Source organism: Nesoenas mayeri (genome assembly GCF_963082525.1).
Source record: "Nesoenas mayeri genome assembly, chromosome: Z".
Classification (NCBI taxonomy): Eukaryota; Metazoa; Chordata; class Aves; order Columbiformes; family Columbidae; genus Nesoenas; species Nesoenas mayeri.
The window spans coordinates 1,079,554-1,106,245 of record NC_137542.1 but is presented as its reverse complement, the minus strand read 5'-3'; the positions used below and the strand labels follow the sequence as shown (position 1 = coordinate 1,106,245).

At 41.6% G+C, this 26,692-nt stretch overlaps 2 protein-coding genes across 4 annotated transcripts; one reads left to right on the top strand and one right to left on the bottom strand.

The window, feature by feature from the left end:
- Positions 1-5: 5 nt before the first annotated feature.
- ARSK (arylsulfatase family member K) lies at positions 6-23,366 on the top strand. 3 transcript variants are annotated; one of them, XM_080362985.1, is made up of 10 exons: positions 6-233; positions 4,277-4,406; positions 5,980-6,139; positions 11,620-11,902; positions 15,583-15,754; positions 17,190-17,414; positions 19,464-19,688; positions 19,774-20,040; positions 21,016-21,051; positions 22,952-23,366. In XM_080362985.1, exons 1-9 carry the CDS (start codon positions 120-122, stop codon positions 21,021-21,023), a joined length of 1,584 nt encoding a protein of 527 aa, XP_080219111.1. In that variant the 5' UTR covers positions 6-119; the 3' UTR covers positions 21,024-21,051; positions 22,952-23,366. The 3 variants fall into 3 exon arrangements, with proteins under 3 accessions (XP_080219111.1, XP_080219112.1, XP_080219113.1); XM_080362986.1 differs by lacking the exon at positions 21,016-21,051; XM_080362987.1 differs by lacking the exons at positions 6-233; positions 22,952-23,366 and having other exon boundaries at positions 4,225-5,138; positions 19,774-21,283.
- A 425-nt stretch (positions 23,367-23,791) lies between these two features.
- Positions 23,792-25,471, bottom strand: GPR150 (G protein-coupled receptor 150). The gene has a single exon (XM_080362750.1). The coding sequence runs from the start codon at positions 25,386-25,388 to the stop codon at positions 24,162-24,164; it is 1,227 nt and encodes a 408-aa protein (XP_080218876.1). The 5' UTR covers positions 25,389-25,471; the 3' UTR covers positions 23,792-24,161.
- Between the last annotated feature and the right edge of the window lie 1,221 nt (positions 25,472-26,692).

The following is a 26,692-nucleotide window of genomic DNA, read 5'->3' as shown; positions in this document are numbered from 1 at the left end:
GGAGATGTAGTTCCCGCCTCCCGGGAGCTGTAGTTCTCCGCGATTCGGCTGTCGGGACTGCCGCTCCTCTCTCTCTCTCTCTCTCTCTCCGGGAGAAGGGGGTTCCCGGCGGCGGGGCGATGCGGTCCGGCGGGCCGCTGGGGCGCGCCGGGCTGGCGCTGCTCCTCATGGCCGCCGCTGCCTCCGGGGAGCAGCCTCGGCGCAGCGTGGTGCTGGTGGCCTGCGACTCCATGGTGAGTGCCCGGGACAGCGCGGGGAGCCCGGGACAGCGGGGCTGCGGCGGGCGGGGCGCCGCACCTCATAAAACAGAGCCGTAGAATCGTTTCGGTTGGAAGGGACCCTCGGCTGAGGGAGCTGGGGCTCTTCAGTTTGGAGAAGAGGAGGCTGAGGGGGCAGCTCATGAATGTTTATAAATATACAAAGGATAAGTGTCAGGAGGATGGAGCCAGGCTCTTCTGGTGACAACCAGGGACAGGACAAGGGGCAATGGGTGCAAACTGCAACACAGGAGATTCCACTGAAAGAGGAGAAGCAACTTGTTGGGGTGAGGGTGTCAGAGCCTGGCCCAGGCTGCCCAGGGGGTTGTGGAGTCTCCTTCTGTGCAGACATTCCAACCCGCCTGGACACCTTCCTGTGTAACCTCATCTGGGTGTTCCTGCTCCATGGGGGGATTGCACTGGATGGGCTTTGCAGGGCCCTTCCAACCCCTCACACTCTGGGATTCTGTGATTCTGTGTGAGTCCAACCATAACCTGAATCTAGCACTAAACCATCCCCTGGTTTAGTAGCTAATGTTTTGTTTTTGTAACAGCACTTTTGGGTACCTAAATATTGTGCTAAACTACTAACCTCAATTTTTAACCTAAAAAAGAAAAAAAAGTTGCAGAAGTCATGGAGGAGAATTGGGCCCTTTCTGTTGACCAATGTCGGCTGCAGGTGTTGCAGTTTGCAGTGAATCTTGTCAATTTGCCAAGCAGATTTCTCAGATGTAACGGTTTCACCGCGATTCAGAAAGTGGAAATGACTGGCAGCAGAGCACCAAACAGTGACCATGACTTTTTGGGTGCAAGTTTGGCTTTGGGAAGTGCTTTGGAGGTGCTTCTCAGTCCAGCGACTGAGCTGCTCATTGCTGATTGTTGTATAAAATCCGCTGTTTGTTGCACATCACAATCTGATCAATAAGTGGTTTGTTATTGCTTAGAATAAGACAAGACAACACTTCAAAATGATGACTTTTTTTGCTTTTCAGTCAGCTCATGAGGCACCCGTGTCTCTAGATGGTGTGAGAAGCTGCAGGAAAATCTTAGTAAGGCTTCTGTATGTTGTCCTGCAAACAGAAAGATTCTCATGACTGTTTTACAACGATTACTGAGGTAATTCTTACAGAAATGAAAGCTGAAGCCCGGATATTTGTGATGTGCTTCACAAAAATGATTAAGAACAAGGTGCTGTTTCTGAAAGGTACCCGTATTACAATAGGTGCTTACGTAGAGTGTACAAAGAAAAATATACCGAAGAATAATTATGTTGCATAAATTTTTTATTAGATGGATTTGAAGGCAGAAATAGGTTAACCATTTTGATCACGTCTCTAGTAGAGAACAGGTAGAGCTGGGTAGAGTTGAAACTAACAGATTTTCTGCTGGAAAATTGTTCTCTTCTGCATGCAGTCCCTGTCTTGAACTCTAAAGAGTGAAGAAAATGATGTTAGTCTCTGACTGTGGACTTAATATATAAACAACGGCTGAGTGCCTAGTGAGGAAATTAAGTGATCATGCTGTAAGGTTAAAACATTTTAAACAATGACAGAATAATTCTAATCTTAAAACATTTCGGTAGTTTATAAGAATTATTTCCTACTGTGGAGCACAATTCGGCTGTGCTTAACTCTCTTTACTGGGTTCTGAAACATTGCGAACTCTGATTATATGTGGTATTCTTCGTAAATTTTCATTTGGACAATGAGTACTTTCCACAGGGAATTGTGGGTAATGGAAGGGGTAGTAACATGGACTCTTAAGTTCTTAATTTTTTTTTTTTTTAGTCCTCTCTCAAATTATTACAGAAAATGAAACTAGTAAAACTGAAGAGAAAATTCAGAAACACATCTGCTAATGTGCAGAAACAGCATGGTATGAAATTGATAGGAAGTCTTACATTGTCTGATCTGTCTGCTTAAATGCAGAAAAAAGAAATAAGCTATTCTTTCCATGTAATCTTGGCTAATGGTTCATATAGGAGAATATTATGTTAAACACAATGTTTGTTTCAAACAGTTACTTTCAAATCAAATACAAGAAGTGTTTTTATCTGTTTCAGAGGTACCATTATTTAAAGGTGAAATTTCACAGAAAGCCTCGATCCTGCATCCCTTGAAACTGTACACATTCCCTATAGTTTGAAATAGATTATCAAAGGTCTCCATCTGAAGCAGTCATGAAGTTTTTATTAGTTGAATAAAACTAAGTATTCAGTCTTAAGAGGAAGCAACTGCCCTGATTCACTGCTGATCATATGTGCTTATTTTTGGTTCTGATTCAGCAGGAGCAAAGTGGTCATTCAGTTGAATATTTTCTGTTGAAGAGATAAAATCTCACTAAATAATTTGTTTCAAGATTCCTCACCCAACAAAATATTGCAGTAAAAGCCACAGTGGAATTTTGTACTTAATGTCATGTAATGATGACTGTTACCAGACACCAAGAACCCGTTGTGCCAAATGAGGCTTGCCCGATGTATGGCATGGAAAGCATTTTTTGTAGGCTGCTGGTGCTGGTAGGCTGTGTGTGATGCAGAGGAGTTACTGCAGGGTTACAAACAATCACATACCAGCTGTTTTGCTATGGCTTCTCATACAGTAACTATTCTCACTTAATAAAAATAATTTAAATAAATTTGGTAAGATGGTCCATTGCCTATATACAGATTAGAGTGAGGAATCTGAATGCTGGCATTTATTTTGCAGAGGCTGATGTGATAATTTGTACATGGTCTTTGGAACAAATGAGCTGGTAACTGGTGAATTTGTAATTGGAATTTGCTGCACTCTCCTGACTTTTCGTGTCTGCCTGCTTATATGCTCTTGTGAACTAAATGCTCTGCAAAACACAGCTTCTAAGATACTTAAGCTTTAAGGTGTTTGTGCTTCTCTCTCAAATCTAGAAGAGTGTTACTCAGGTCCCTGAATCTGAGTAATGATTTTAACTGAAAGATCTGTTAAAACTGTGCATATCCACTGTCAACCGTTCCTTCACCAAAGAGCTGACCAGTGAGGCTGGGGCTGAGTTGTGACATCTTTCCAAATCAAGGAAAAACATATAAGACAGTGACCTGAAACAGGATAGTTTACATGAAACCTGGTTTTACATCTTCATGATTTTGTACAGTAGAAGTACCAATTCAGGATTGGGTGTCTTTGTTTAAAGTTACTGGTTAAAAACTCTAGCTAAAGAAAAAGGTAACATGAAGGATCAATAAAGTATCAAAAGGGAACTATGCAAATGGAGTTTCAGTGGGGCAATAGGCTTCTTTCAGCTTGCTGATCACGTTTCTAGTCCATAGTTTAAAATAAAATTCACAGAGATGTGGTGTGGTTACATCTTTAAAAAGAGGAAAAGGCTGAGGGATCAGTTCTGGTTTCATAGAATCGCTGTGGTTGGAAGAGACTGTCAAGATCATCGAGTCGTACCATAACCTAACTCTATCACAACCCCATGTCCCCGAGAACCTCATCTCTGTCTGTTCAACCCCTTCAGGGCTGGTGACTCCAGCAGTGCCCTGGGCAGCCTGTTCCAATGACCCACAGCCCTTTGGGGAAGAAATTGTTCCCCACATCCAACCTCAACCTCCCCTGGCGCAATTTGATGCTGTTTCCTCTTGTCCTATCACTGGCTACTTGTGGGAAGAGACCAACAATGTACCAGTGCACACGACTGCATTGGGACTGACTCCTCTTCAACTTTCCCCCATACCTATCCCTGTTGAATGTGTCATCGTAGGACCCTTCTCCTGCAAAAACTGGAGCTTAGAATATCTATAGCTGTAAGGAAGTAATTTTACTATGAAGAAGTCCAGTTAACTTTTACATTATACTTTTTCTTAAGTAATCCATTTTATATTGATTTAATTAAAACTTCTCAACACTTTGTTTTCTGTACCTGAGTAGAACTGGTAACATTTGAGTAGTATAAGTTCAAGGTAACAAATCTAAGAATTAATGCAGACAATAGTTTGGGATAATGCTGTTTACACACTGTTTTTCTGTCTTTGATTGCAGGATGGACGCTTGACATTTTATCCAGGAAATCAGACTGTGGATTTGCCTTTCATAAATTTTATCAAAAGACATGGCACTGTTTTTCTCAATGCCTATACCAATTCTCCAATTTGTTGCCCTTCCCGTGCAGGTAGGACCAAGCAAAACATCAGATAAATACTTGTGTATGTCAATTTAAATGTGTGGTAATGATAGGAAATTTAAAAGCATTGAATTTTGGGGGATTTGTTTAGTTTTTCAATAAGACTAATTTTATTTTTTTTTTAGTTTGTGTTTGAATTTATACAGTATTGTCATATGTGATCTGTTTCTCTTTTCTGATTCTCTGTTCTTCTTTTTTCCAGCTATATGTGAGCTCCCAAATCTTTTTGCAAACTTAACTGAAGCTTCAATGTATTTTAAAAATCTTCAGGATTTGTAGAGAAATCATCAGTTTGTCTGCTGCAGTGCTGAACCTGCATTCAGGACTACTTTACCTTCCCAATACAAATTAATAAATCTCTTTCCCATTGTCAGGAAAAAATATTAAATAAAAACAGCTGAATAAATCGGTGGCTGTTAGCACTGCCTTGCAATGGCATTAATTCCAGACATCCTGTTAAATACATAATATATCCATAATGTAGTTTTAATTGAATACTTCATTGTTTTTCTTTACATGCTGCAATCATTGTCCTGTGTGCAATTTCACAATCGCAGAATCTTGCAGAATTTGCTGCAAAATTAGGAGACTATATTCTTGAATCAAATGTTACATCTTGAAACATTTCTCATCTTTTTCACTATTGCAAAGACCCTCCAGAGATGATGTAAATGAAATTTCATCTATAGGTAAAAGTGAGCCCAGCCCTTTCCTTGCAAGGTGAGGGTGCATCTATTGTGGAGGTCTTGGGGACGATGCTATAAAAAATGATGGGAAGGAGGACTTTAAGGTGGGAAAGTAGAAGTGATGTCACAGTACGGGGTTGGGGCTGACACTGTGCTTACATGATATATCCATCGCTTAAAGAGCAGATTAGTTTTTGTTTAGGACTCCTTTTGACTCTAAATTAGTGTTGTGAAGAGTGAACAATTCTCAACAAGCTGCAAAGAAACACCAGAATTCACTAATAAAACCTTTTCGTATAGTTTCTTTGCAATACTTCTTTTGGTTTCATTTCTTCTTGGCCTCCTCTTTTATAATCTTGCTTTATCTCTACAGCTGATAGTAAAGTAAATGACCTAAAAAGAATATTAAAATATATTAAAATAATATACTCTAATTCCCTTCACAAACATACTTAACTGTAAATTAACATTAAAATCTAACTAAAGTGATGGAGGCTATGCTCTGGAACACAAGCAAATATATGAGTGTTGTATCAGGATCAGTACTACCATGGCTGTTTCTTTCTGCAATCTGTAAGAATATTTCCTGATCTACAGAAAGGCTTAATTTAGTAATTTCATAGCTCCTGGAAAGATGACACCTTGCTCTGCAATTCTGGAGATTATTTTAGTAAAAATTGTTACTCATATTGATGATGGAAATATGATTTGGAAGAGTAATACCTTGTATTACCTACTTTATTGAATGACAGTGTGACTTTTCACCTCTAGAATAATAAGATTGATTTCTTTTCAAGTATATTCAACTTACGTTTGGGTAGGAAGTACCACTTACTTGTCAAATAAACACTTTTTTTTTTTTTTTTTTTCTCCAGCTATGTGGAGTGGTCTTTTCACTCATTTAACAGAATCTTGGAATAACTTCAAAGGTCTAGATCCAAATTATACCACGTGGATGGATCTCATGAAGAAATATGGCTACCGCACACAGAAGTATGGGAAATTAGACTATACTTCTGGACATCATTCAGTGAGGTAAACAGATAGATTCACTTTCTGTGGAGAGGGGTGAATAAATCACGGAATGGTCTGGCAAGTGGTTTCTGTATCTGAAATTGTAGTAGCTTTAATTTAAAAGAAACTGTGTTAGGAAACTAACAGGGGTCTGTCCTGCAGCTTTTTGCAGAAGCAAGCATATCTCTTGCAGATGCACTTTGGATTTTACCTGTAGCTGAAAGATGAATGTGGTTTTGCCCAGCATGAATTAAGGTTATATTTGATCATTGGTGTTGCTCCCTAAATGAAATTCATAAACCATTTTTGCCTTGCCTTGAAACTTCCTGGCTTGATTATACTAGCAGTGTAGGAAAAGCATAAACATATTTGACAGGACTCTGATATTACTTCTCGAATCATGAAACTTGAGGGGTTTTTTTATTTTTTATTTTGAAGGCCATGTGTTTTCGCATACTTATGCTGTACTTCTATTCTTTAAAGCTTTATTTTAAAAAATGTGACTAGAATTACAGCAATTTGTGAAAAATACTTTAATGTGTAGAGACTTAACTGTGTTATGTTAAAAAAATAATAAACATAAAATGCCTGGACAGTTGGGACAAAATACATTGTCTTCCTTCTGTGTAGTTTTTAAGAAGATGCACTATCTCCCTTATTCATAATGATGTCCATTATTGAAATTATAGTAACGAGTGGCTTTTCTTTCATGTTAAACAGGTTAGAGTTACTTAAAATTTCCTCACTTACTTCACATGAGCAATTGGAAGTCAAAAGGTCACATTAGCAGTTAATAGTATGTTGCACTTCCACGCTGCTTTCCGTCTACAAAAAACTTTATAAATAGTATCCACTTCAGTTTCTGGCCAAAATAATATTTAACTACCCAGTTTAGGACTATCAAAAAGGATAAGACAGCTTTTTTTTCCCCTTTTTCCATATTCCTGTTCTACACTGGAAATAAAACATTATTCAAATACAGACTTACAGCAAAATTTTCATGTTTACTTACTTTACCAAACAGTGCACATATTTGTGTACTACTGATGCTTCTGTCTTGTCTGTGTCTGCAGCTCTTCTTAGTAACTTAGCATCTAAATATGGACAGATGGGTGTTCAACGTCTAGTCTTTTGCTTAGACTTTTTTTTCTGAAGACTGCTATTCTGCATCATTCTTAAAACTCTTTTTTCTTCCCCAGTAAGAAACAATTACTTCTACAACATACTGAAAAGTAGTAGTATTATGATTCTTTGTCCTTGCTTTTATGAATGTTGGGAAAAATTTCCTCTCTGGCAAGAAACGACTGAACATTAAGATGAATGCTTGCAGATGTCTGTATTATTGTAGTGTACAGATGGTTTGTCGTGACTGCCTCAGACAGTCATGCTTTTCAAGAGTGTAGTGTTAAGAGCAGACTGTAAGGTGCCAGTAACAGACCATTCTTTGAGAAGGCAAAGGGTCAGATTTTCTTCTCTATAATGAAGCAATACAGAAATTGTTCTGTGGGTGCATCACTCATATATATTTCTAGAATAGATTTTCAGTACATTAAAATTATTCTGAAAAATGAAAAGTACCTGCAGTATTACACAGATCCTTATACTTTTCTTCTGAATACTTCTTTGTGCAGAGAACATTCTGTGTTGTCTAAATGTTATATAGTATGCAGTCACCCTGCCCTTCACTAAGATAGAAGAAATGTCTTATAACATTTAAATCTGTTTATCTCTAATCTAAAGTCACTCCAGGTTTAAAGAAGAGCAGCTCTAAGTAATTCCAGAAGTTCCTGGCTGTTCATATGGTAACTGGAACACGAAGGTGGCACTGAAAAGAAGTTGGTTGCGTATAAATGTCTGGATTCCAGAAGTCTTGCTTTCATTTGCCTGAGCTGAAGACCGTAGGTGAATTCTGGCTTCAATACAAAGGTTGTCACATGGGGAGTGCAAAGCTGAACAGATAGTCCTTAGTTCTCAAATAAATTTTATTGTGTAGGAATTCATGCAAAAAAAAAAAAACCCAACCACCCTTTGATGTGAGACCATATTTAAGACGAACATAATTTTTATGTTGCTTAAGTTTCTAAGTTGGTAAACTCTGCCAACTCACAGTCTTATACTCACAAATACTAAGATCACGGTTCAAGTAGTCTGAACAGGATTGCTGGCATGTGTTAGCGCAAGGGATTTAACCTGATGAGGTATTTCCTATTTTCCTGTTGACTGGCAGTGGTGAAATGGCATTTTGCACAGGTATTTTACACTGTTGGGAGTGAAAGTTACTATCTTGTGATATTTTGCCTTTCAATTTTGCTTACTTCAATCTTCAGGAAAACTAGGCAAAAGCCTTTCTGTTTCCTTATTGTACTGATGTTATTGTATTCTGGTTTTGTGTTGGAATAACAGGAGAGGAATGACACACGGAGTAAACAATGACCTGGCTGCCATCCTGTTTTCAGGATATTGCTGGCAAGTCATCTGTACAGTGATCCTAACACTGACAGCCCCTTCTTCAGGATTGATCTGTTTTGCTGATGTCATTCCTGTTCTTGGCTATTTGATGCACACCATTGCTTTAGCTTTCCTCTCGTACTTATTTTGTCTGGTACTCTGACATTTGAATAGTTCTGTTGATACCATTCTGAATACTTTTGTTATTAATCTCCACAGATGAGAAATAAAACAAGACAATTCAGGGGTGTGGAAACTGTAGCAGCATCGGTATCAGTGGAGTTACAGTTGTGTGCTGTGATTTTTCTCATTCTGCCATGTATAGCTTCATCTACTTCAGTGTTAGGATTTGAGTCTCACAAACAGAAATTATGATGTAACCATATGTTACATCATGTATACATAGCTCTTGGTCCCATGAGACTGAATTCTTGGACACTTCAGAGATAACAAAAAAATACTGTGAAGTCTACGGTGTTGCAGATTTTAATTATCTTTGTCCTAGGCCCTTATCCTGTGTTTTCACCTGGTGCAAATTTTTGAAACATGTTTTTCTAACTTTGCCTTCAGTGAGAGTTTGAGATCTGTACTTAACAGCATTAAGGCCTTGTTGTTTTATTTGAATAAGTGCAGCTAGGTGTTGAGAGTAAATGAAAATAAACACACAGCCTTTCTATGGCTATACAAAAGGAACTGGAAAATGGCAGTTTACACAGTTTTTAATTTAAAAAAAATGAAAACTGCAAATACAATTCCTCAGTTAGAGAAAAATGTACATCTCATTCCTAGCATGGCGTCTGTGTAGGCATTTGAGAACCCTAAGTATCCAATTAAGTAAACTACAAATAGTCTTCTCTCTTTAGAAACTTTTCTTAAGCACATATGTTGTCTCTTTAAACAACAAAACCACCACTGCTGCCTCATCCCATATTTACCTAATAAAAAAGAAATTATAACTTTTGTGCTGCAATATTTAAGTTGTGTGACATAAACTGATTCTGCTTTGTCCTAAACTGTTACGAATAGTGCATTGCTAAGGGGAATCATATCTGTAACTACAGGACTTTACATATCTTAAAAATATAAATACACAGTGAAACATACAAAGTAGCCATTTGAATGGGACTTACTCATGTTACACCTAGCTGTGAATTACTGAGATTTGAGGGAGAGACCTTCTAGGAAGTGGGTACAAGGAAATATACGCTGACATAGAGCTGAATCTTCATCCTTTGGGCTGTTGAATACGTGAAGCTTCTGCTTCCTGTCAAAAAGACTCCAAATGTCCTTTTGAGTGCTGATAGCCCTTTTCACCTAAATTTAAAAACAGGTGCAGTTACTGACTGTGAGGTAATTACTTCCACTTAGGTTAATAATGATGCTAGTTCGTTAAGCTTTATCTACAATTTTGTATTGTTGTATTCCCACCCTTTTTTATTGGCTTTTTTTCCATTGTGTGTTTTTTACAATTGCTGGAGTACTATCTTCTGGCAAAGGAGATATGATTCCCCCTTCATTCCCATTGAAAGTGATAAAAATTGGAATTCATTTTCTGAAGCTTTTAAATAATTATCTGTCAAGTCCTCGCTCTTTCCTTTTAAATTCAAGGATTGAAATTAGTATTGCTCCGGTTTTCATCTCTCCACCTGGCTTTTTGAAAATTCTTATTTTGGCATATATTTTTCTCCTCTTCTGCCTGAGAATTAGGTTTCCTCTTAGGTGTGTTGAAACCTCTCTTTTTTGCTCCAGAATATGGAAAGGGTCTGAAGTGGAATTTTTTTGTTACTTCCTTTGAGATTTGAGGGTTTTGATCTTTAACCTGGTCCTGACCTGAATCTGATTTTATAGTCAGGCAGGTTTATGGCCTACATAGTAAGTTTTTCTGCATAAGTCAGCATTATGACATCAGATGCAATTTGACACACAGGCACACATACACCCCCATTTAGCATCATTTCATTTTAATGTTTATGATATGTGATTTCTTTATAGACTAGCTAGCTACCTTAATTTGTTCTAAGTAATTTGTTTAACTCTGTTTACCTTGAAAGTGTGATCCTAAACAAAGAGTTAAAACAATTTAAAAAATTGTTTTTACAGGTAATTCTGAATCATTTTTTTAGAGGTTAAAAGTACACTGGTAAAATTATTGTGGGACAAAACTGGTTAGGTGCTTTGCAAACAATGAAAATACATGATCAAACCTTGAGCAGTTACATATTTTCTTTTATAATTTTTTTTTGTGATGTTTAAATGGCCATGAACAAAATCGATTAGTCAAGGTCTTAAATGGGCCGTTTCCTCCCAACTCTTGTTTATGGAAGTTGTGGTGTTATTCACTCTGGCAAAGAAACAAGGACATCTGCAGCTCATATTTTTTTCAGTGTTTTAGGGAGGCAACAGTTGTCATTATATTAGAAAATCAGTTCCGATAGTATTTTCTCATTAAGTTGTTGTCTTTTTTTTCCCTTTCTTACTTTCTCTGTGGCTTTCTCCTCTGTTATTCCGTTTTCTCAGTAGCATTTATCAACTACATCAAAACCTATTGTACAAGATAAATCATTCTTACAGTTTTTTGTTGTGGTAGTGTTTAAAAATGCTGTAATATGACAATTCAAAACCAGAGTGTTGCTTCTAAAGGCAGCCTCTCCAGGCAAGTTATTTCCCACAGCAGTTTTTCAAATTACAAAAATCTAAGACCCACTTAACCAGAAAAATAGTATGTGAATCCATACCAAAATGAGGAGTATGGTCAACCAGAAGGAAATGGTATTTCTAAATACTGTTTTTCAGATGTGAGAAGAACCATTCTGACATGAAGTTATAATAAATAAGAAGGAAGATTCAGAAGCAGAAAAAAATGGCTAAAACTTTAAGTATAAAATTAAATGCACAATAGCTATTGATCAATTGAATAACAATTCTCCTTTATGTAGAAATTACAAATAGATGGCAGCTACAGGTATAGGGGAGGTTCTTCAGGAATGCTGGACTCTTTGTACTTGGAAGAAAAGATTTTCCACTGAGTATGTATCTTGTCTGTATATTTTCAGTAACCGTGTGGAAGCCTGGACTCGGGATGTTGACTTCCTACTCCGGCAGGAAGGGAGACCCATGGTAAAACTTACTGGTGATAGGAAGCATGTGAGAGTGATGGAAGCAGATTGGCGGAATACCGATAAAGCAGTACATTGGATAAAGGAGGAAGCAATTAACCTTACTCAACCATTTGTTCTCTACTTGGGACTAAATTTACCACACCCGTATCCATCACCCTACATGGGAGAAAATTTTGGATCATCTACTTTTTTAACATCTCCCTATTGGCTTGAAAAGGTATGTGAGGATGAAATTTAAATATACTTTTTATGAACAGTATTTTATTCCTCATGTGATTTTTGAAATTAGACCCCATTTTGATATTTCAGTACACACTAAGAAAGTACTTGAATGAGATGTTAAATACCTGGACTTGTGCAAGGCAGTTGACACAATCCAGACAACATCCTTGCCTCTCAATTGGAGAGACACGAATTTGATGGATGGACCACATTGGCTGGATGGTCGGACTTAAAGTGTTGTGGTCAATGGCTCGATGTCCAAGTGGAGAGCAGTGACACGTGGTGTTCCTCAGCAGTTGGTATTGGGGCTGGTGCTGTTTCAGATCTTTGTCAGAAACACAAACAATGGGATCGAGTGCACCCTCAGCATGTTTGCCGGGGACACTGAGCCCAATGGTGCGGTTGGCGCACTGGAGGGAAGGGATCCATCCAGAGGGACCTGCACAAGCTGGAGAGGTGGGACCCTGCCAACTTCCTGAGGTTCAACAAAACCAAGTGCAAGGTCCTGCACCTGGACAGGACAACCCCCAGTATCAGTCCAGGCTGGGGTGCAGGATGGAGAGCAGCCCAAGGAGAAAGACTTGGGGTGTTGGTTCATGAGAAGCTCAACATGACCCGGCAATGTGCACTCACAGCTCAGAAGCCAGTGGTGCCCTGGGCTGCATCACAAGAAGCATGATCAGCAGGTGGGGAAAGGTGATTCTCCCCCTCTAGTCCTCTCTGGTGAGACCCTCTGCAGTGCTGGTCCAGATCTGGGGACTCCAACATAAGAATGACATGGACCTGTTGGAGCAAGTCCAGAGGAGGCCACAAAGATGGTCCAAGGCTGGAACTGCTCTTCTGGAAGGACAGGCTGAGGGAGTTGGGGTGTTCAGCTGGAGAAGAGAAGGCTCTCGTGAGACCTTACAGCAGCCTTCAGTACCTAAAGGGGACCCACAAGAAAGTTGGAGAGAGACTTTTTACAAGGGCAGGTAGTGACAGGACAAGGGCGATGGCTTTAAACAGCTGAGTGGGGAGATTTAGATTAGACAGAGGCAGAAATTGTTGGCCCTGAGGGTGGAGAGAGCCTGTGCCAGGTACCCAGAGAGGTGGTGGATGAACCATCCCTGGAGACATCCCAGGCCAGGCTGGACGGGGCTCTGAGCAACCTGAGCTGGTGCAGATGTCCCTGCTCATGGCAGAGGATTGGAGCTAGGTGATCTTGAAGGTCCCTTCCAAACCAAACCATTCTAGAGTTCTATGATTCTATGATTTCTGATTTAAGGCAAAGCAAATAGAAGTGAATTATTTATCACGGTTGTAGCAAAGTGGTTGGTAACAGTAGTCAGTGAATCAATGAAGAAATTTGGTGTTCAACGACTAGAAACACATTAAACAAAGAATGAAATTGTTGCCTTACTTAGATATATTTTTTTCAGTAATGATATGAAGTTCATGGTTTATAGCATTCTGTATTGTGCCTGTTATAAATGACACTGTATGTAATAATTCCGAGTTTTATAGTGAGAGATTGACTTTTCCTGCAATATGAAGCTAGAATGTGAATGAGCAAGACACACCAGAAGTCTGTCTTTTCTATTAACTTCTTTCCATGCTACTGTAGCTTTTCAATATTTTACAGTGCAGAAAAGTTCCATTATGTTCATATGTGGAACAGCACTTCATGCCAAAGAAGAAGTAATTTTTTTTGTCTTTTGTGGTCTCCAGGTGCCTTTACCTGTCTTAAAAATATAAATGGGTTACAACAGCTTTTACTGCATAAGGGCATTAAGATTCTCTACAGCTGAAGTAGGTTTGGAAAGACTTTATGCTTACTTCAAAAACCCCATATTGGGGAATTCCAAAGTCTCTTTAGCTAGATAAGACAAAAATACAAAGACCTAGAAAAAAAGAATATACAAATGAAAGTTGAGAGATGTGAGTTTCTTTGTAATTGTGAGGTCTGTGGGTTCTTCTAGGAATGGTCAGTAGTTTGGGGAGAGGAAGAGCATGGGAAAACTCGTCATTGCCAAGAAGCAAGATCTAGCTTGGATATCAAGGAAAACTTCCTGGGTTCTAATTGCTAGGTTAGACATGTCTTGGTAAGTGGAGGTACCTGTTTTCAAGTCGCAGATGGAGTTATAACATCTCTGACAAATTTTTTGTCATCTTTAATCCAGTTAGAGTACTTAAACTCCATAGTTTGCTGAGTTCTCTTCCACCACTACATATACATACTCAGTTATGTGAACCACATGTTACCATTAATTGACCATTGGCTGATTGTTCTAAAATGTATCTGTTTTGGCCATGAAAGAAGCAGTCTTTGAAAATGTCAGAGATCAGTCTCATGAAGAAGTTTGATTGCACAGATCAAGAAATTGAATTAAATATGTTTACAGGGGATCTAACACAGAACGAAGTATTGACATGGTGTCTTTATGAAATCCTGTGTTGCTAAGCAGATGGTCCCCTGTATTTTGCACAAGCTGACAGTTTTTCAGGGCATGCATCTTCTTTCCTAGCTATGAATTACAACCAACAGATTATGACTGTGAATCCTTAAAAGTAGATTGTAGTCCTATAGAAAAGGTCTTCTGACAAATTGTGAATGCAGAGGGACACTTTTTGCTCCCATTGTATCTTGAGCAACTCTTTAGGGGTTTAAAATGTGACTTTATGTAGCCAAGGACCTTCAGCAACAGGAAAATGACTGAAGCAGTTGTCTGCTATTATTTTATCTTCTTTCAGCCTATTTTCCATAGAGCTTAGGGAAACTTAAGTTTGACATATCTGACTATTACAAAGCCAGGTTTTCAGAGGTAAAAGAGAGCAACAGGTGTAGTTTTATTTAGTAAGCTAAAGTTTTCCATACTGAGATTACATAATCTCTGCTTTGTGGTAATTTGTGCTCTAAGTCTGCAATATAGAAATAGTTAATGCTGTTAAATGCAACACGCGCTTAAGGGAATGCTTACAAGTGTGACTGCCTAGGCCAAATGTATATGTCAAACTTTGAGGCTCTAAAGCTGGTACTGCATCACACAGTATCTGTGAGCATGCCAGTCTGAATATAAAAATCCAGCATTTTTTGTAATTGATTGGCTCCTACTTTTTAGTTTGAAATTGATCTTAACACTTCTTTATAACTAAATGGATTGACATCTCTAGGAAAAAAAATAGAGAAGTATTTGTAAATTGGACTAATGTAGTGATTTGTCAAGATTTGTCATCCACTATCCTGGAGACATTACCAGACTAAGTAAATTTCTGTGTTGTTATGTAGGCTCACGTAACACCCAGTCATTTTGATATATATGGTTTATAGTTATCCTGTAGTTAATGAGACACTATGCCAATACTTCTGTACTTACTCTGGAGTGAAGTTCTAGAAGCTCGTTCTGCGACATCTCTCTTAAAAAGAGATATCAGCTGGTAAAGCACATTTTTCTGGCTCCTATCCTGAGTTTCTAGCTGATTTTTACAGTTGTCTTTTAAAATTACTTGATACCTGTGGAAGCAGAGGAAAAGTATGGAGGAGGCAGAAGCACCATGTAACAGATAAGCAGCTGGCATTCCCTGAACCACAAATGGAGAACTGTGAATTTATGCTAAAAAGTGTTAAATTAAATCTGTTTTTAAAAAAATATGTATAATTCAGTTGCTAAAGTAATGTTAATTTCCTCTTATTTTTAGGTTGCTTATGAAGCAATTAAAATTCCCAAGTGGTCTTCTCTTTCAGAGATGCATCCAGTAGACTATTACTCATCATACACCAAGAATTGCACAGGAGAGTTTACAAAGCAAGAAGTGAGAAATATTAGAGCATTTTATTATGCTATGTGTGCAGAGACAGATGCCATGCTGGGTAGGTGGTTTTTCCTTATACAGTCAATTTTCTTGTTCATTTTTTTAATAAGAAAATGTTGATAGGGCTGGTTTTCTGGAGGAAAAAAAAAAAAAGGAGAGAGGGAAAAAAAAACACCACAACACCAGCATCACTGTTCACATCTGGGAGTAAGTCACATGATTATTGCTTAATGAATCTGTATGATACATAGCTGGATAGCTTTTAAGGCTACTACAAGATTAATTCAGAACACTCTGAAAGGTAATCACAACCACCAGTCAGAGACCATGTAAAAGCCCAGTAACTGCAGCAAAACATTGCTTGATCCATGTAGAAGAGGAACTAAATACCCTTTGATTAAGTGCTAGCTGAAACAATTGTGGAGGTGACTGACGGGCAAAGCAAAGCTGGAAGGGAAGATAAATTTTAGAGCATAAGCAGTTTCCGTAGAGATTGATTTCAAATGCATAGACTGGGTGACAGCTGTTACGCATAGACTAAACAGTAAGGTTATTTTAAAAGTCTCATTTAGCAAGGTATTACTTAAAGTTAAGAAAAAAAAATATTAACTAAGTATTCAGAATTCTTCCTAGTTTGCAGTAATGTCTACATACATAAAAATTATAATCCAAGTTGGTCTTCATTTACAGTAATTTTTCTTAATTCGAAAAGTGACCCTGAAAGAGCAAGAATTTGCATCTTGCATGCTAATATGAAATCAATGAATAAATAACCAAATCTTTTTAGCAATATTTTAAAAGATACAGAATTGCTCTTCCTTACTTTTTAAGTAAGAGATCAACGGGAACCTTACAGTGTGGGGAATTAAGGTGCTGCAAAGTATCTGCACTGGGGTTTAGTTTGGTAACGTATTTTATGTTTTTAACTAGTCTAAGCAAAAATCATCTTAGTGTTTTAACATTAAAGATGTGTAAGTGCTTTGCTTAATTACTGACTTCATTGATCTTGGCTCTGTATTCATTGCACAAAAGTATGTGCAAGGGGCTCCTGTGGGGATGTAGGCACAGGAAGGAGGAACTTCAATAAATGTGTGTGTAAAGTGGATACTTTCAAGAGCTCTTCAACCTAAATGTAGTTCCAGGGCTTCTGCTGACCTGTTCTGCTGCTGTTGAAATAACTATTATTAGTTATGCTAGAAATATTAAACAAAATGACAATAGAGAAGATGCAGCTTGTCCTGTGGTGTGCCCTTGTGTCTGGAAATTTTTGTGGTAGTTGTTCCGTGCCCTCCACACTTCACTGAGAGCCAAACGTGCAACTCACTGCCGACTGCATGTTACTCTGGGCTGAGCACTTTGGGCTCTGCCTTCTGTGGCAGAGGGATGAGTTTCCAACCCTCCAGCTAGGATTTATTCGGGTTTATGTGCTGCTTTGCAGAGGTTGGAAGGAATATTTTGAACATATCCTTTTCAGTATCTTCTTCTTGTTGCAGGTGAGATTATTTCAGCTCTGAGAGATACTGGGCTTCTGAAAAAAACAATCATTATATTCACTGCAGACCATGGGGAACTTGCTATGGAGCACCGCCAGTTCTATAAAATGAGTATGTACGAAGGAAGTTCCCATGTTCCTCTTTTAGTTATGGGGCCAGGCGTAAAAGAACAGCAGCAAGTACCAAACGTGGTATCTCTTGTGGATATATACCCCACTATGCTTGGTGAGTTAAGTCATTTCAAATTGGTTTTTTTTTCCAGTTACTTTTATTATTATGCATTTGTAATATAGTCAGAATTGCATCTCCACTTTGTGAGGCAATGTAGTAACACAATAGGACAGTTTATCTGTGGAGCATACATACAGAATTAATATAAAACGCAAAAAAGTGGCTGTAGAAATTAAGTAAAGGAGCTGATGATGTTCCTTATTACTGTGATCAACACAATTACAGTGAATGATTATGTATGAGATTATTTGTGTAAAAGAAAAATTGATAAAACCCAATCAGATGCTTTTTAGATATGAATAATCCTTGCTGGCCTTCATACCTAACAGTTTACTATAGAAATTACAGCAAATGTGTCCAGAGATGAGATTAAACCTTAAAAGGAAGGCAGCTTCATTAGCTTGTCAAAGGAATGTCCTTTGTAAAGAGTCACATGGAAGAATCATGGTGGAAATCACTTTCAAGAGTGAATTTTTGAGCAGTTACCTGTGATAAATCATGCAAGAGATGAATCTCACTGGAACTAAACATTAGATTAAGTCACTTTATCTGGGATATTTTAGGCTACTGATCAGACAAATGTCCTTTTGAAGGCAGTCTGGAAAGCTCGCTCTTTTAAGAACTGTTACAAGTAGACTGCAATTGCCTGAGAGGATGTGGAGCAGTTGATAAAACTGTACTAGGAGCAGTAAAAGCCAGTGAAAAATCCTTTTGCATATCTTTTTAAGTTGATTTTCTAAAAACAGAACAAAAGGTATTTATCTGCCTGTCTCTTCTCAAAACTTTTGAAGCAGTTATCCAGTTGAAAAGAAGATGTAAGCTGTATAGTTTTCCCTTCCAAATTCCAGTATCAAATCTTTTATATATATGAAATAATCTGTATTATGTATGGTCCTTACATAAATTGTGGTATCATACATAGAGAGTTACAAATCCCTTTTTTTCTTCTTTGTGCCTTGCTCAAGTTTTTAGCCCACACACTGGAAGCTACTGGGTTTACATGTTACAGGTTTTCCTAAACAAATGCTGGCCATTTTGTTTACTAGAGGAAGAACTATGGATTAATAACAGGTATATATTAAGATGCTGTAGAAACAGAGACAAAAAAAGAAAGTACGTGCTGATGAAGGAAGAAGTCACCTGTGGGCGATCTGCAGGCATTGAGTGTCTCCACTCAGCATAGAATAGAAGATAAAATACTGCCACAGTGCTCTGTGAAATGGAAAGTGTTGAGTTCGGGATGTAACACCCTTAGGATTCTCAGCTATGTTTTTCAGAGTGTCTCTGAGGTGTCTTTGTAGTCTCTTAATGTCAACCTGATCTTTGGGAGCTAGAGACACTTGTCATCTAATGATACTGAGGAGTTTATTCAATCTATGGTATCTTCTGGTGGCCACCTAGTAGGCTGTGGAGCCACCCAATGTTCTCTGTATGTGCACTGTGTTGATACCACCTCTGATACCATTTGTCTCCAGCCATACTAGAGAAACAAGTGGCTCTGGTCCCCAGTTATAGGGGATAATGACCATAATGATAAGCTTTCATAAAGTGTTTTGTAATTCACTGATGAAGAATGCTACAGAGGAGCTTAGCATTGTTATTATCAAAGAAATAAACGTTTAGACCATGTTGGATGTGGAGCTTTTAGAGTGCTTTCATGCTGTGACAATCTCTTTCTCCTGCTTGTCGTGATGAGAGCAGAAGGGAAGGGTACAAAAACCATGATTACAAAAAAAAAAAAACCAGCAGCCATCACTGAAGGCTATAGGCTATCACAAATAGTTTTAGCAAACATCTTTTAAAGATTGACTGAGACATAGCTGATCCTGCTTTTCGTCAATGTGGTAGGCAGCTGACCTTGGAAAGTTCCTTAAGGGTTTTTCTTATAATTTGTGGGGTTTTGTGTTCTACAAGGAGAATGTTTAAGAAAGCATGTTTTAGTACTGAAATTGAGTTTATGTTCAGACACCTGTACCATTATATTAGGCTTTTTAAAATTATGACAACTGCAGTAGCATTTTGACTTTGTATCCCTTTGTGTAGATATAGCAAGAATTCCTGTCCCGCAGAATATCAGTGGATATTCTCTCATACCGTTGCTACATGGAAAGGCTGAAAATGAAGTGTCACCTAGAGGTCCTCGGCCCTCATGGGTGTTGAGCGAGTTCCACGGATGCAATGTGAATTCTTCCACGTACATGCTTCGAACTGGCAAGTGGAAATATATCACGTACTCAGATGGGCATTCAGTACTTCCACAGCTGTTTGGTACGTCACAACTTCTATGTCCCGATTGACTGATTAGTTTACTTAAATGCAACTTGGCTTTTAACTGGCTTTTTGTTTGTTCCAGACCTTTCTGCCGATCCAGATGAGCTAACAAATGTTGCCATAAAATTCCCAATAATTGTACATTCCTTGGACAAAAAGCTCCGCTCTGTAGTAAATTACCCAAAGGTTTCTTCTTCTGTTCAGGAGTACAACAAAAGACAGTTTATCAGTTGGAAACAAAGTTTGGGTCAGAATTACTCAAACGTTATTGCCAACCTTAGGTGGCATCAAGACTGGTTAAAGGAACCAAAAAAATACGAGAACGCAATTGACAAGTGGCTTAGTCGAAGTAAGTAAATAAAAATAACCTAGATTTTATATGACTGAGGGTATGAAAACATTCTGCATTTATAATGTTATGCTGTATTCAAGCGTTAGAATTATTGTCATGTATAAACTACTGAAGGCAAAGATGCCCAAACAATTACTACTTTGTGTTAGAAAGCCAAAAGCATTTTATGTAACAAGCCAGCACAACAAATCTAGGTTTTTACATGTTATAATTCTGTAATACTTACATATACATGGGAAGGAAAGTACATAAGTACATGTGCACAGAATATTTAGCTGGTTGCAAATATGCAGAGTATTAAGCATTAAAACTCAACGGGAAATTCCATTTCTAAGGAGAGACTAAAGCAAGGATTATAAAATTTAGTGTAGTGAGATACCAATTACAGTGGAATGTGCTGGAGCCCCTTTCCCATCAGACAGATTTTAAATCCACAATGCATACACATTCATCCATCTTAGGGAAGCCATGGAGATTAAAATAAAATAAAAAGGTTGACTAGTATCAGTCTGAACATAGATGCAGTTTTTTCAAGTACTATGTCAGCATTCCTGTTTTATACATGATTGACTCTTCATCTTTCAAGCCCTGCCTTCTAATGGCTTGCTTTTGGATTTAGTGCTGTTTAAAATTTCATATTATGCATAGGCCACTAATCAAATATGTGCAAGTGAAGGGAAATCTGGTAGCTGGTCACTGTTGGAAATTAAAGGCAGACAAACAAAAACAACAACAAAACCCCTCTGTTTAAACCTGTGAGCAGAGCAGTCCTCTGAAAAGTGGTATTGTGATTTGCAGAGGATAAGATGAAAACTGCCTGAATAAATCTCCATTATGTAGTCAGATTTTGCAAGGAAATGTTTTAATGCACATCAAGGAGTGGAGAACTGGAACCTGAAATGTACACAGTGGAGATGCAATTGGAGCTTGCAGGGAAAGTTAACATAAAAATACTATCTGACATTTTTGCAGGGTTGTGACAACAAAACAAAGCAGTTTTGGAAGAAGGTAAGATTTAGCTAGTAACTCTTCTGCTTAAGGGAAAACATAATTGTAGCAGCACTTAGGTTTGCTTATTCTTGATCACAGTTGTTGCTGCTATAGTAACGGTTCAGGATGACATTATACTTCATACCTAAATGCTTTCTGGAATCTGTAATGAAAGTAACAGTAAGCTAGTAAAAGTAAACATGAAAAATAGATGTATTTTCTGGTGACCACATGCATTTCATAAACAACTTACCACACATACATCAATACGTCTGCTCTGGTGCTTCTTTTTGTATCTGGTCTTCCTAAAATGCCTATTTAAAAAGAAAACATTGGATGTTAAAAGCAAAACTTTGACTTCTGCCAGTTATTTATTATTTAGGTGTGAACTTTTTTTTGGAAGAGCTAGAGAGAGGAGGCAAAAGCCCTCTAACACCCTCCTGTCTCCATCTGCAGTAAACAAACTACCTGTGTTGGTACAGAACTGAGCTAATTTAAGTCCAAAACAGATATATTTAGTAATTTGAGTGCAGGAGTAGGCACTTGTTTCTCATTAAACATGACAAAAATGCACCCTGGCAGAGCTATCAGCAGTCCTGAGGATAGGCTAAAATTCGAAGTAGTCTTGGTTAGCTGGAAAAATTGCCTGAAATTAATCTGACAAAATTCATCATGGTTTAGTTAAAGTAAAAAGGAGAAGAATGTTGAAATGGTGAACAACAAATTCCCAAGGCTGCAGTTTTGCAGGAAAAAGAAAAAGAAGCCCCACATGCCTGGCAAAAACAGAAGCAGAGTGTGAACAAACAGCGTGATGTGGTGATGGAGGAAACAAGGGACGTTCCAGGGTGATTAAAGGAGTGTGGTGTGTAAGTCACAAGGGGAAATTATTTTATTCTTAGCATTAGTGAATCCTCATAGTATTGTCTCCACTTTGTGGATTTTATGTTTCAAGAAGGATATAGAAGAGAGGATTCAGAGGAAGATAATATAAATACTGGGCTTGTAAATCATATTAGGTTTATTTCAGCCATCAGAGAAAACATTTCAAGTCCATAACTATGAGCACAGCAAACGCTGCCACTGAGAGCAGACAAAGAAATGTCTTTGGTTTTCAAGTAGGGCTGTTCTGATGAGCTATTTGGAGAGAAAAAAAGGAATTGTAAATTGTTAAACTTTAAAACAGCCCATCAAGAGAAGCTATCCAAACTCTGTCACTGGAATTTATTAAATATAAATTGAGAATATTTGTCAGGGATGGCCAAGGTATGTGTGATCCTGCATGGGGTCAGGGATCTGAACCCCGTGATGCTGTTTGCAGCCCTGTTCTGCATGTGAGGTGGGGATTTAGGCTCATCCACTATTTATTTCTCACTAAACAAAATTCAGCCTCATTTACACAGTGCAGTTTCAGCTTTACCTACCTTTATAATCCTGTGTAACCTCACCTGAGTGTTCCTGCTGCAGTGGGGGGATTGATCTGGATGACCTTTCAAGGTCCCTTCCAACCCCTGACATTCTGTGATTCTGTGATAATCACCCCTTAGCAGCAGCAGTAATTATGAGCAGACGTGAATTATTGCAGTGAGGTTCTGCTAAAACACTGCAAGGTCATTGTTTCCAGGGTGATGGTGTCTTCTGAGAACAGCCACCTTAAGCCAAACTTCCTCAGAGGAAGCTCATTGAGACTGAGATGCTGCAGCTGCTGTCAGCACTTGGTACGTTCACAAGTAACCCCAGTACAACAAGAGCACCCACCAGGAGACAGTTTTGATACAGGATGTGATACACAGCATATATTCATAGATAAAAAGTGTAGAGAAGAGATTATCGGATAGGTTAGTGAGAGCCAGATAGACAGCACGGATGTAATTAGCTTCAGGGCCCGTGTCACTGAATTAGTGCTGATTTTTTTACACAGAATAAGCAAGAAAAAGCCCTGCTGAAGAACCAGAGAGACCCTGCACAAGTAGGATCCCTGCCCTGAGCTGACCTTCATTGCTCCCCGCATGAGCAGCATTAGTGAGAGCCCAAACGCGCGCACGCCACTGCAGAATGTAAGAACCGAAAAGCCGCGATTGGCAGCTTTCCCTGAAAACAGACGTTGCCGTCAGAAATGCTGCACGGCCGCTGAAAACCGCGGAGCCAGCCCTGCTGTTCCCCGCACACAGGAACTCCAGAGGGGTCTTTGGGGCGAAACAGATTCACGCAGCCACAGCATGAGCACATTTTGGGTTGTGTTCAGTGTCTCGGGCTCCGTCAGGCATCGGCAGGTCCCTCCTGGGTCTAGCGAGGGCACCCAACACAGCTCTGGTTTATCAATTATTTTCATACATGTATTTTCATACATTTCATCAATATCCTCAACATATTGAGGGTATTGATGTGCATATACTACGAGCTGTAAACACTGCACATCATTCATTCCCAGTCCTACAGAAACGGAGCTCTTGCATCTCAGAAAAGTCAACAAAAAATATGCAGCTGGTGAAGTGGGTGTAATGGAAATCTTAGCAATAAAACCGGAGCTAAATGAGGAGGATATAATCTCAGTGCAGTATTTCTTCACTGTTCTGCCTTAGAACACGCTAAACAGGAATAAATACTAAGTTTTAGAAGACTTTTGTCACATTTTTCACACATACATCCCATTGGAGTGTGCCTGTTCCAGCCCCCTGCTTCGTCTGTACACCGAATTGGTTAATTAATGCAAGAATTACACCCGCCCGCTTGAGATGAAAAGGTCACATCCACACTTTTCTAGTCTGTTCAAACAACAAGAGTAATTTCTTGGACTGACCGACTTTATTTCTGAATGAGTTATCACAAAATCCGCACGGTACTAACAAAATACTCATAAGGCTTTGTAAGGATGACAAGTCGAGCTCTGAATGGGAACAACGTTCGGGCAGTTTGCATTGCAACAGCCATCCTGCTGATTTTCCCCTCTTCCGTAAGCCTGTTTGAGACTGAAACACAGGGAAAAAAAGAAAAAAATAATATATATCCCCAAGATCAGCCAGCGCTAAGGTGAAAGACCACGGGCCACGCGTGTGGCTGCACAAACGCGTCGCAGCCCTGTCCCGTTCTCGACACAACAGCTGTTCCGTGACAAGTCCTGCCCACCCGCGCTAACACCGCGGGGCCGCGCTCGGCCTGCGCGCTGCGGCCGCGGGGGCGCCGGGGCTGGGGATGCCCGGGGTGCCCGGGGTTCCCGAGGGGCCGGGTGTTCCGGGCGTTCCGGGGGTGTCGGGGATTCCCGGGGTGCAGCGGGCTGCCAGGGTCCCGGGGGTGCCGGCGCGGCGGCGGAGCGGGCGGCGGAGCGTTGCCCCGCGCCGCCCTTGGCCGTCGAGGCCGGAGCAGCAGCAGCAGGCGGCGGCGGCCGTTCCGGTCCCGGGGAGGTCCCGGCGGAGGCGGCGCGGCCCGGGCCGGCGGCTCTGGAGCAGCAGGCAGGCGAAGGGGTTGACGGCGCTGTTGGCCGCCGCCACGATGGCCAGAGCCGCCAGCAGCTCCCGCCGCCCCGCGCCGGGCGCCGAGGCCAGGCCGAGCTCCGCGGCGCAGCGGGGCAGGCGGCAGAGAGCGAACAGACCCGCCAGCACCAGCGGCAGCCGCAGCGCCCGCGCCCGCCCGCGGGACAGGCCGCCCCCCGGCCCGGGCATCCGCTGCCGTCGGGCGGTCAAGCTGCGGGCGCAGGCCCAGCAGAGGAGCCCGGCGGGCGCCAGGAAGCCGGTGGCCGCCCCGTAGACGGCGAAGGCGAGGCCGTGCCAGCGCGGCAGCTCTTCGAAGACGCTGCGGCAGCGGGACCCGCCGGGGCGCGGGGCCGGGCTGAAGGCGAAGGCGTGGGGCAGGGCGAGCAGCGGCGCCAGCAGCCAGCCCAGGGCGGCCAGAGCGCCCGCGGGCAGCGCCGGGCGGTGCCGCTCCAGCGCCAGCAGCACCAGCCCGTGGGCCGAGGCCAGCGGCCCGCAGCGCTGCAGCAGCGGCAGGAGGCGGCAGGCGGCGGCTCCCGGGGGCCCGGCGGAGCCGCGGAGCTCCGCCGCCAGCCGCGGCAGCAGCGCCAGCCCGCAGCCCGCCAGGTCAGCCAGCGCCAGGTGCCCCACCAGCAGGTCCCGCCGCCGCCGCGGCTGCCCCCCGCACAGCCGCCGCAACACCAGCCCGTTGCCCACTAGCGCCAGCAGCAGCACGGAGCCCGCCCAGGCCGCCCGCGGGCCAGGGAGGGGCGAGGCGGCGCCGGGGGCCGAGAGGTTGAGGCCGGGGGGTAAGGGGTCCTGCTCCATCGGGGCAGCCGCCGCTCGGGCCCCCGAGATTTCCCCGACGGCGGCGCGGCGCTCCCCGCAGTTTATATAGGGGTTCGCCGTCATCCGGCACAGGGGGTGGGCTGCGCGCACGGCGGATCGCACGCCCCCCGCCCCCGGCACCTGCGGGCATCATCCCGCGGCGGTCCGCTCCCCTGCACCTCCCGGCATCGCCGGGCATCATCCTCCGTCAGTCCTCTCCCATGCACCGCCCGAGATCTTCCCCCGACGGCTCAGTAACCTCCTCCCCTCGCTGCCGGCAGCACCTCCCCGGCGGAGCGGGGCCCTCCGAGCATCCCCCGGAGGGCAGACAGGGCGAGCGGCAGAGGAGAGCGGCGAGCTGGGGGTCTCATGGCAACTTCTTCTGGTTGGGATGCTGAAGGGAGTGAGTGGAGCATCTCCCGTGTGAGGAAAGGCTGAGGGAGCTGGGGCTCTGGAGCTGGACAAGAGGACACTGAGGGGGGACTCATTCATGGGGATCAATATGGAAAGGGGCAGTGTCAGGAGGATGGAGCCAGGCTCTGCTGGTGACAACCAGGGACAGGACAAGGGGCAATGGGTGCAAACTGGAACACAGGAGGTTCCACTGAAAGAAGAGAAGCAACTTGTTGTGGTGAGGGTGTCAGAGCCTGGCCCAGGCTGCCCAGGGGGTTGTGGAGTCTCCTTCTGTGCAGACATTCCAACCCGCCTGGACACCTTCCTGTGTAACCTCATCTGGGTGTTCCTGCTCCGGGGGAGGGTTGCACTGGATGAGCTTTTGAGGGTCCCTCCCAACCCCTCACATTCTGGGATTCTGTGACCCCTGACAGCTGCCCACCCTCGCACCTGTGTCCGCGGACCACGTCGAGCCCACGCCCCCCAGCAGTGATTTTTTCCCCCTTTCCCCAAAAGAGGAAAAGGACTTAGAGCAGGGAACAGCAAGGAATTGCTACAACTCATAAACCCAGCTGTATTTCTTGCTTTAAAACAAATCCTTTTGCTGCTCCCAAACCAGTTTATTTGACTCTTGTTCCCAGCAGATGGCACTTGGCTGCACTGACGCCTCCATTCAGCTCCGTGTGTGGTGACTCAGAAAACATCAAAGCAGCCAAACTGTCAAGAAACCATTAGGAAAAATCTAGTAGAAAATCAACTGAACTTGTGTTTGTGTGGGAATAACTTTTTTGTCTTGTTGATTGAAACGATTTTACTTCCATTCATAGGTGGCACTCTGGTTGCTTGTTGGTAGCTCAGAATCCTGTTGTGGGACCCAAGCGGGGTGTGTGGGCTGTTGTACCATAGAATCACAGGATGGTTTGTGTCGGCAGGACTTTCCCAGCTCCCTCAGTGCCCCTGCCATGACAGGGACATCTGCACCAGCTCAGGGTGCT

What these genes read in the sequence shown, in the direction of transcription:
- ARSK (XM_080362985.1), top strand. Translation starts at nt 120, where the DNA reads ATGCGGTCCGGCGGGCCGCTGGGGCGCGCCGGGCTGGCGCTGCTCCTC. An exon ending in TTGTTGCCCTTCCCGTGCAG is followed by an intron (nt 4,407 to 5,979) that starts GTAGGACCAAGC and finishes TTTTTTCTCCAG; the next exon opens with CTATGTGGAGTGGTCTTTTC. An exon ending in CTCCCTATTGGCTTGAAAAG is followed by an intron (nt 11,903 to 15,582) that starts GTATGTGAGGAT and finishes TCTTATTTTTAG; the next exon opens with GTTGCTTATGAAGCAATTAA.
- GPR150 (XM_080362750.1), bottom strand. Translation starts at nt 25,388, where the DNA reads ATGACGGCGAACCCCTATATAAACTGCGGGGAGCGCCGCGCCGCCGTC.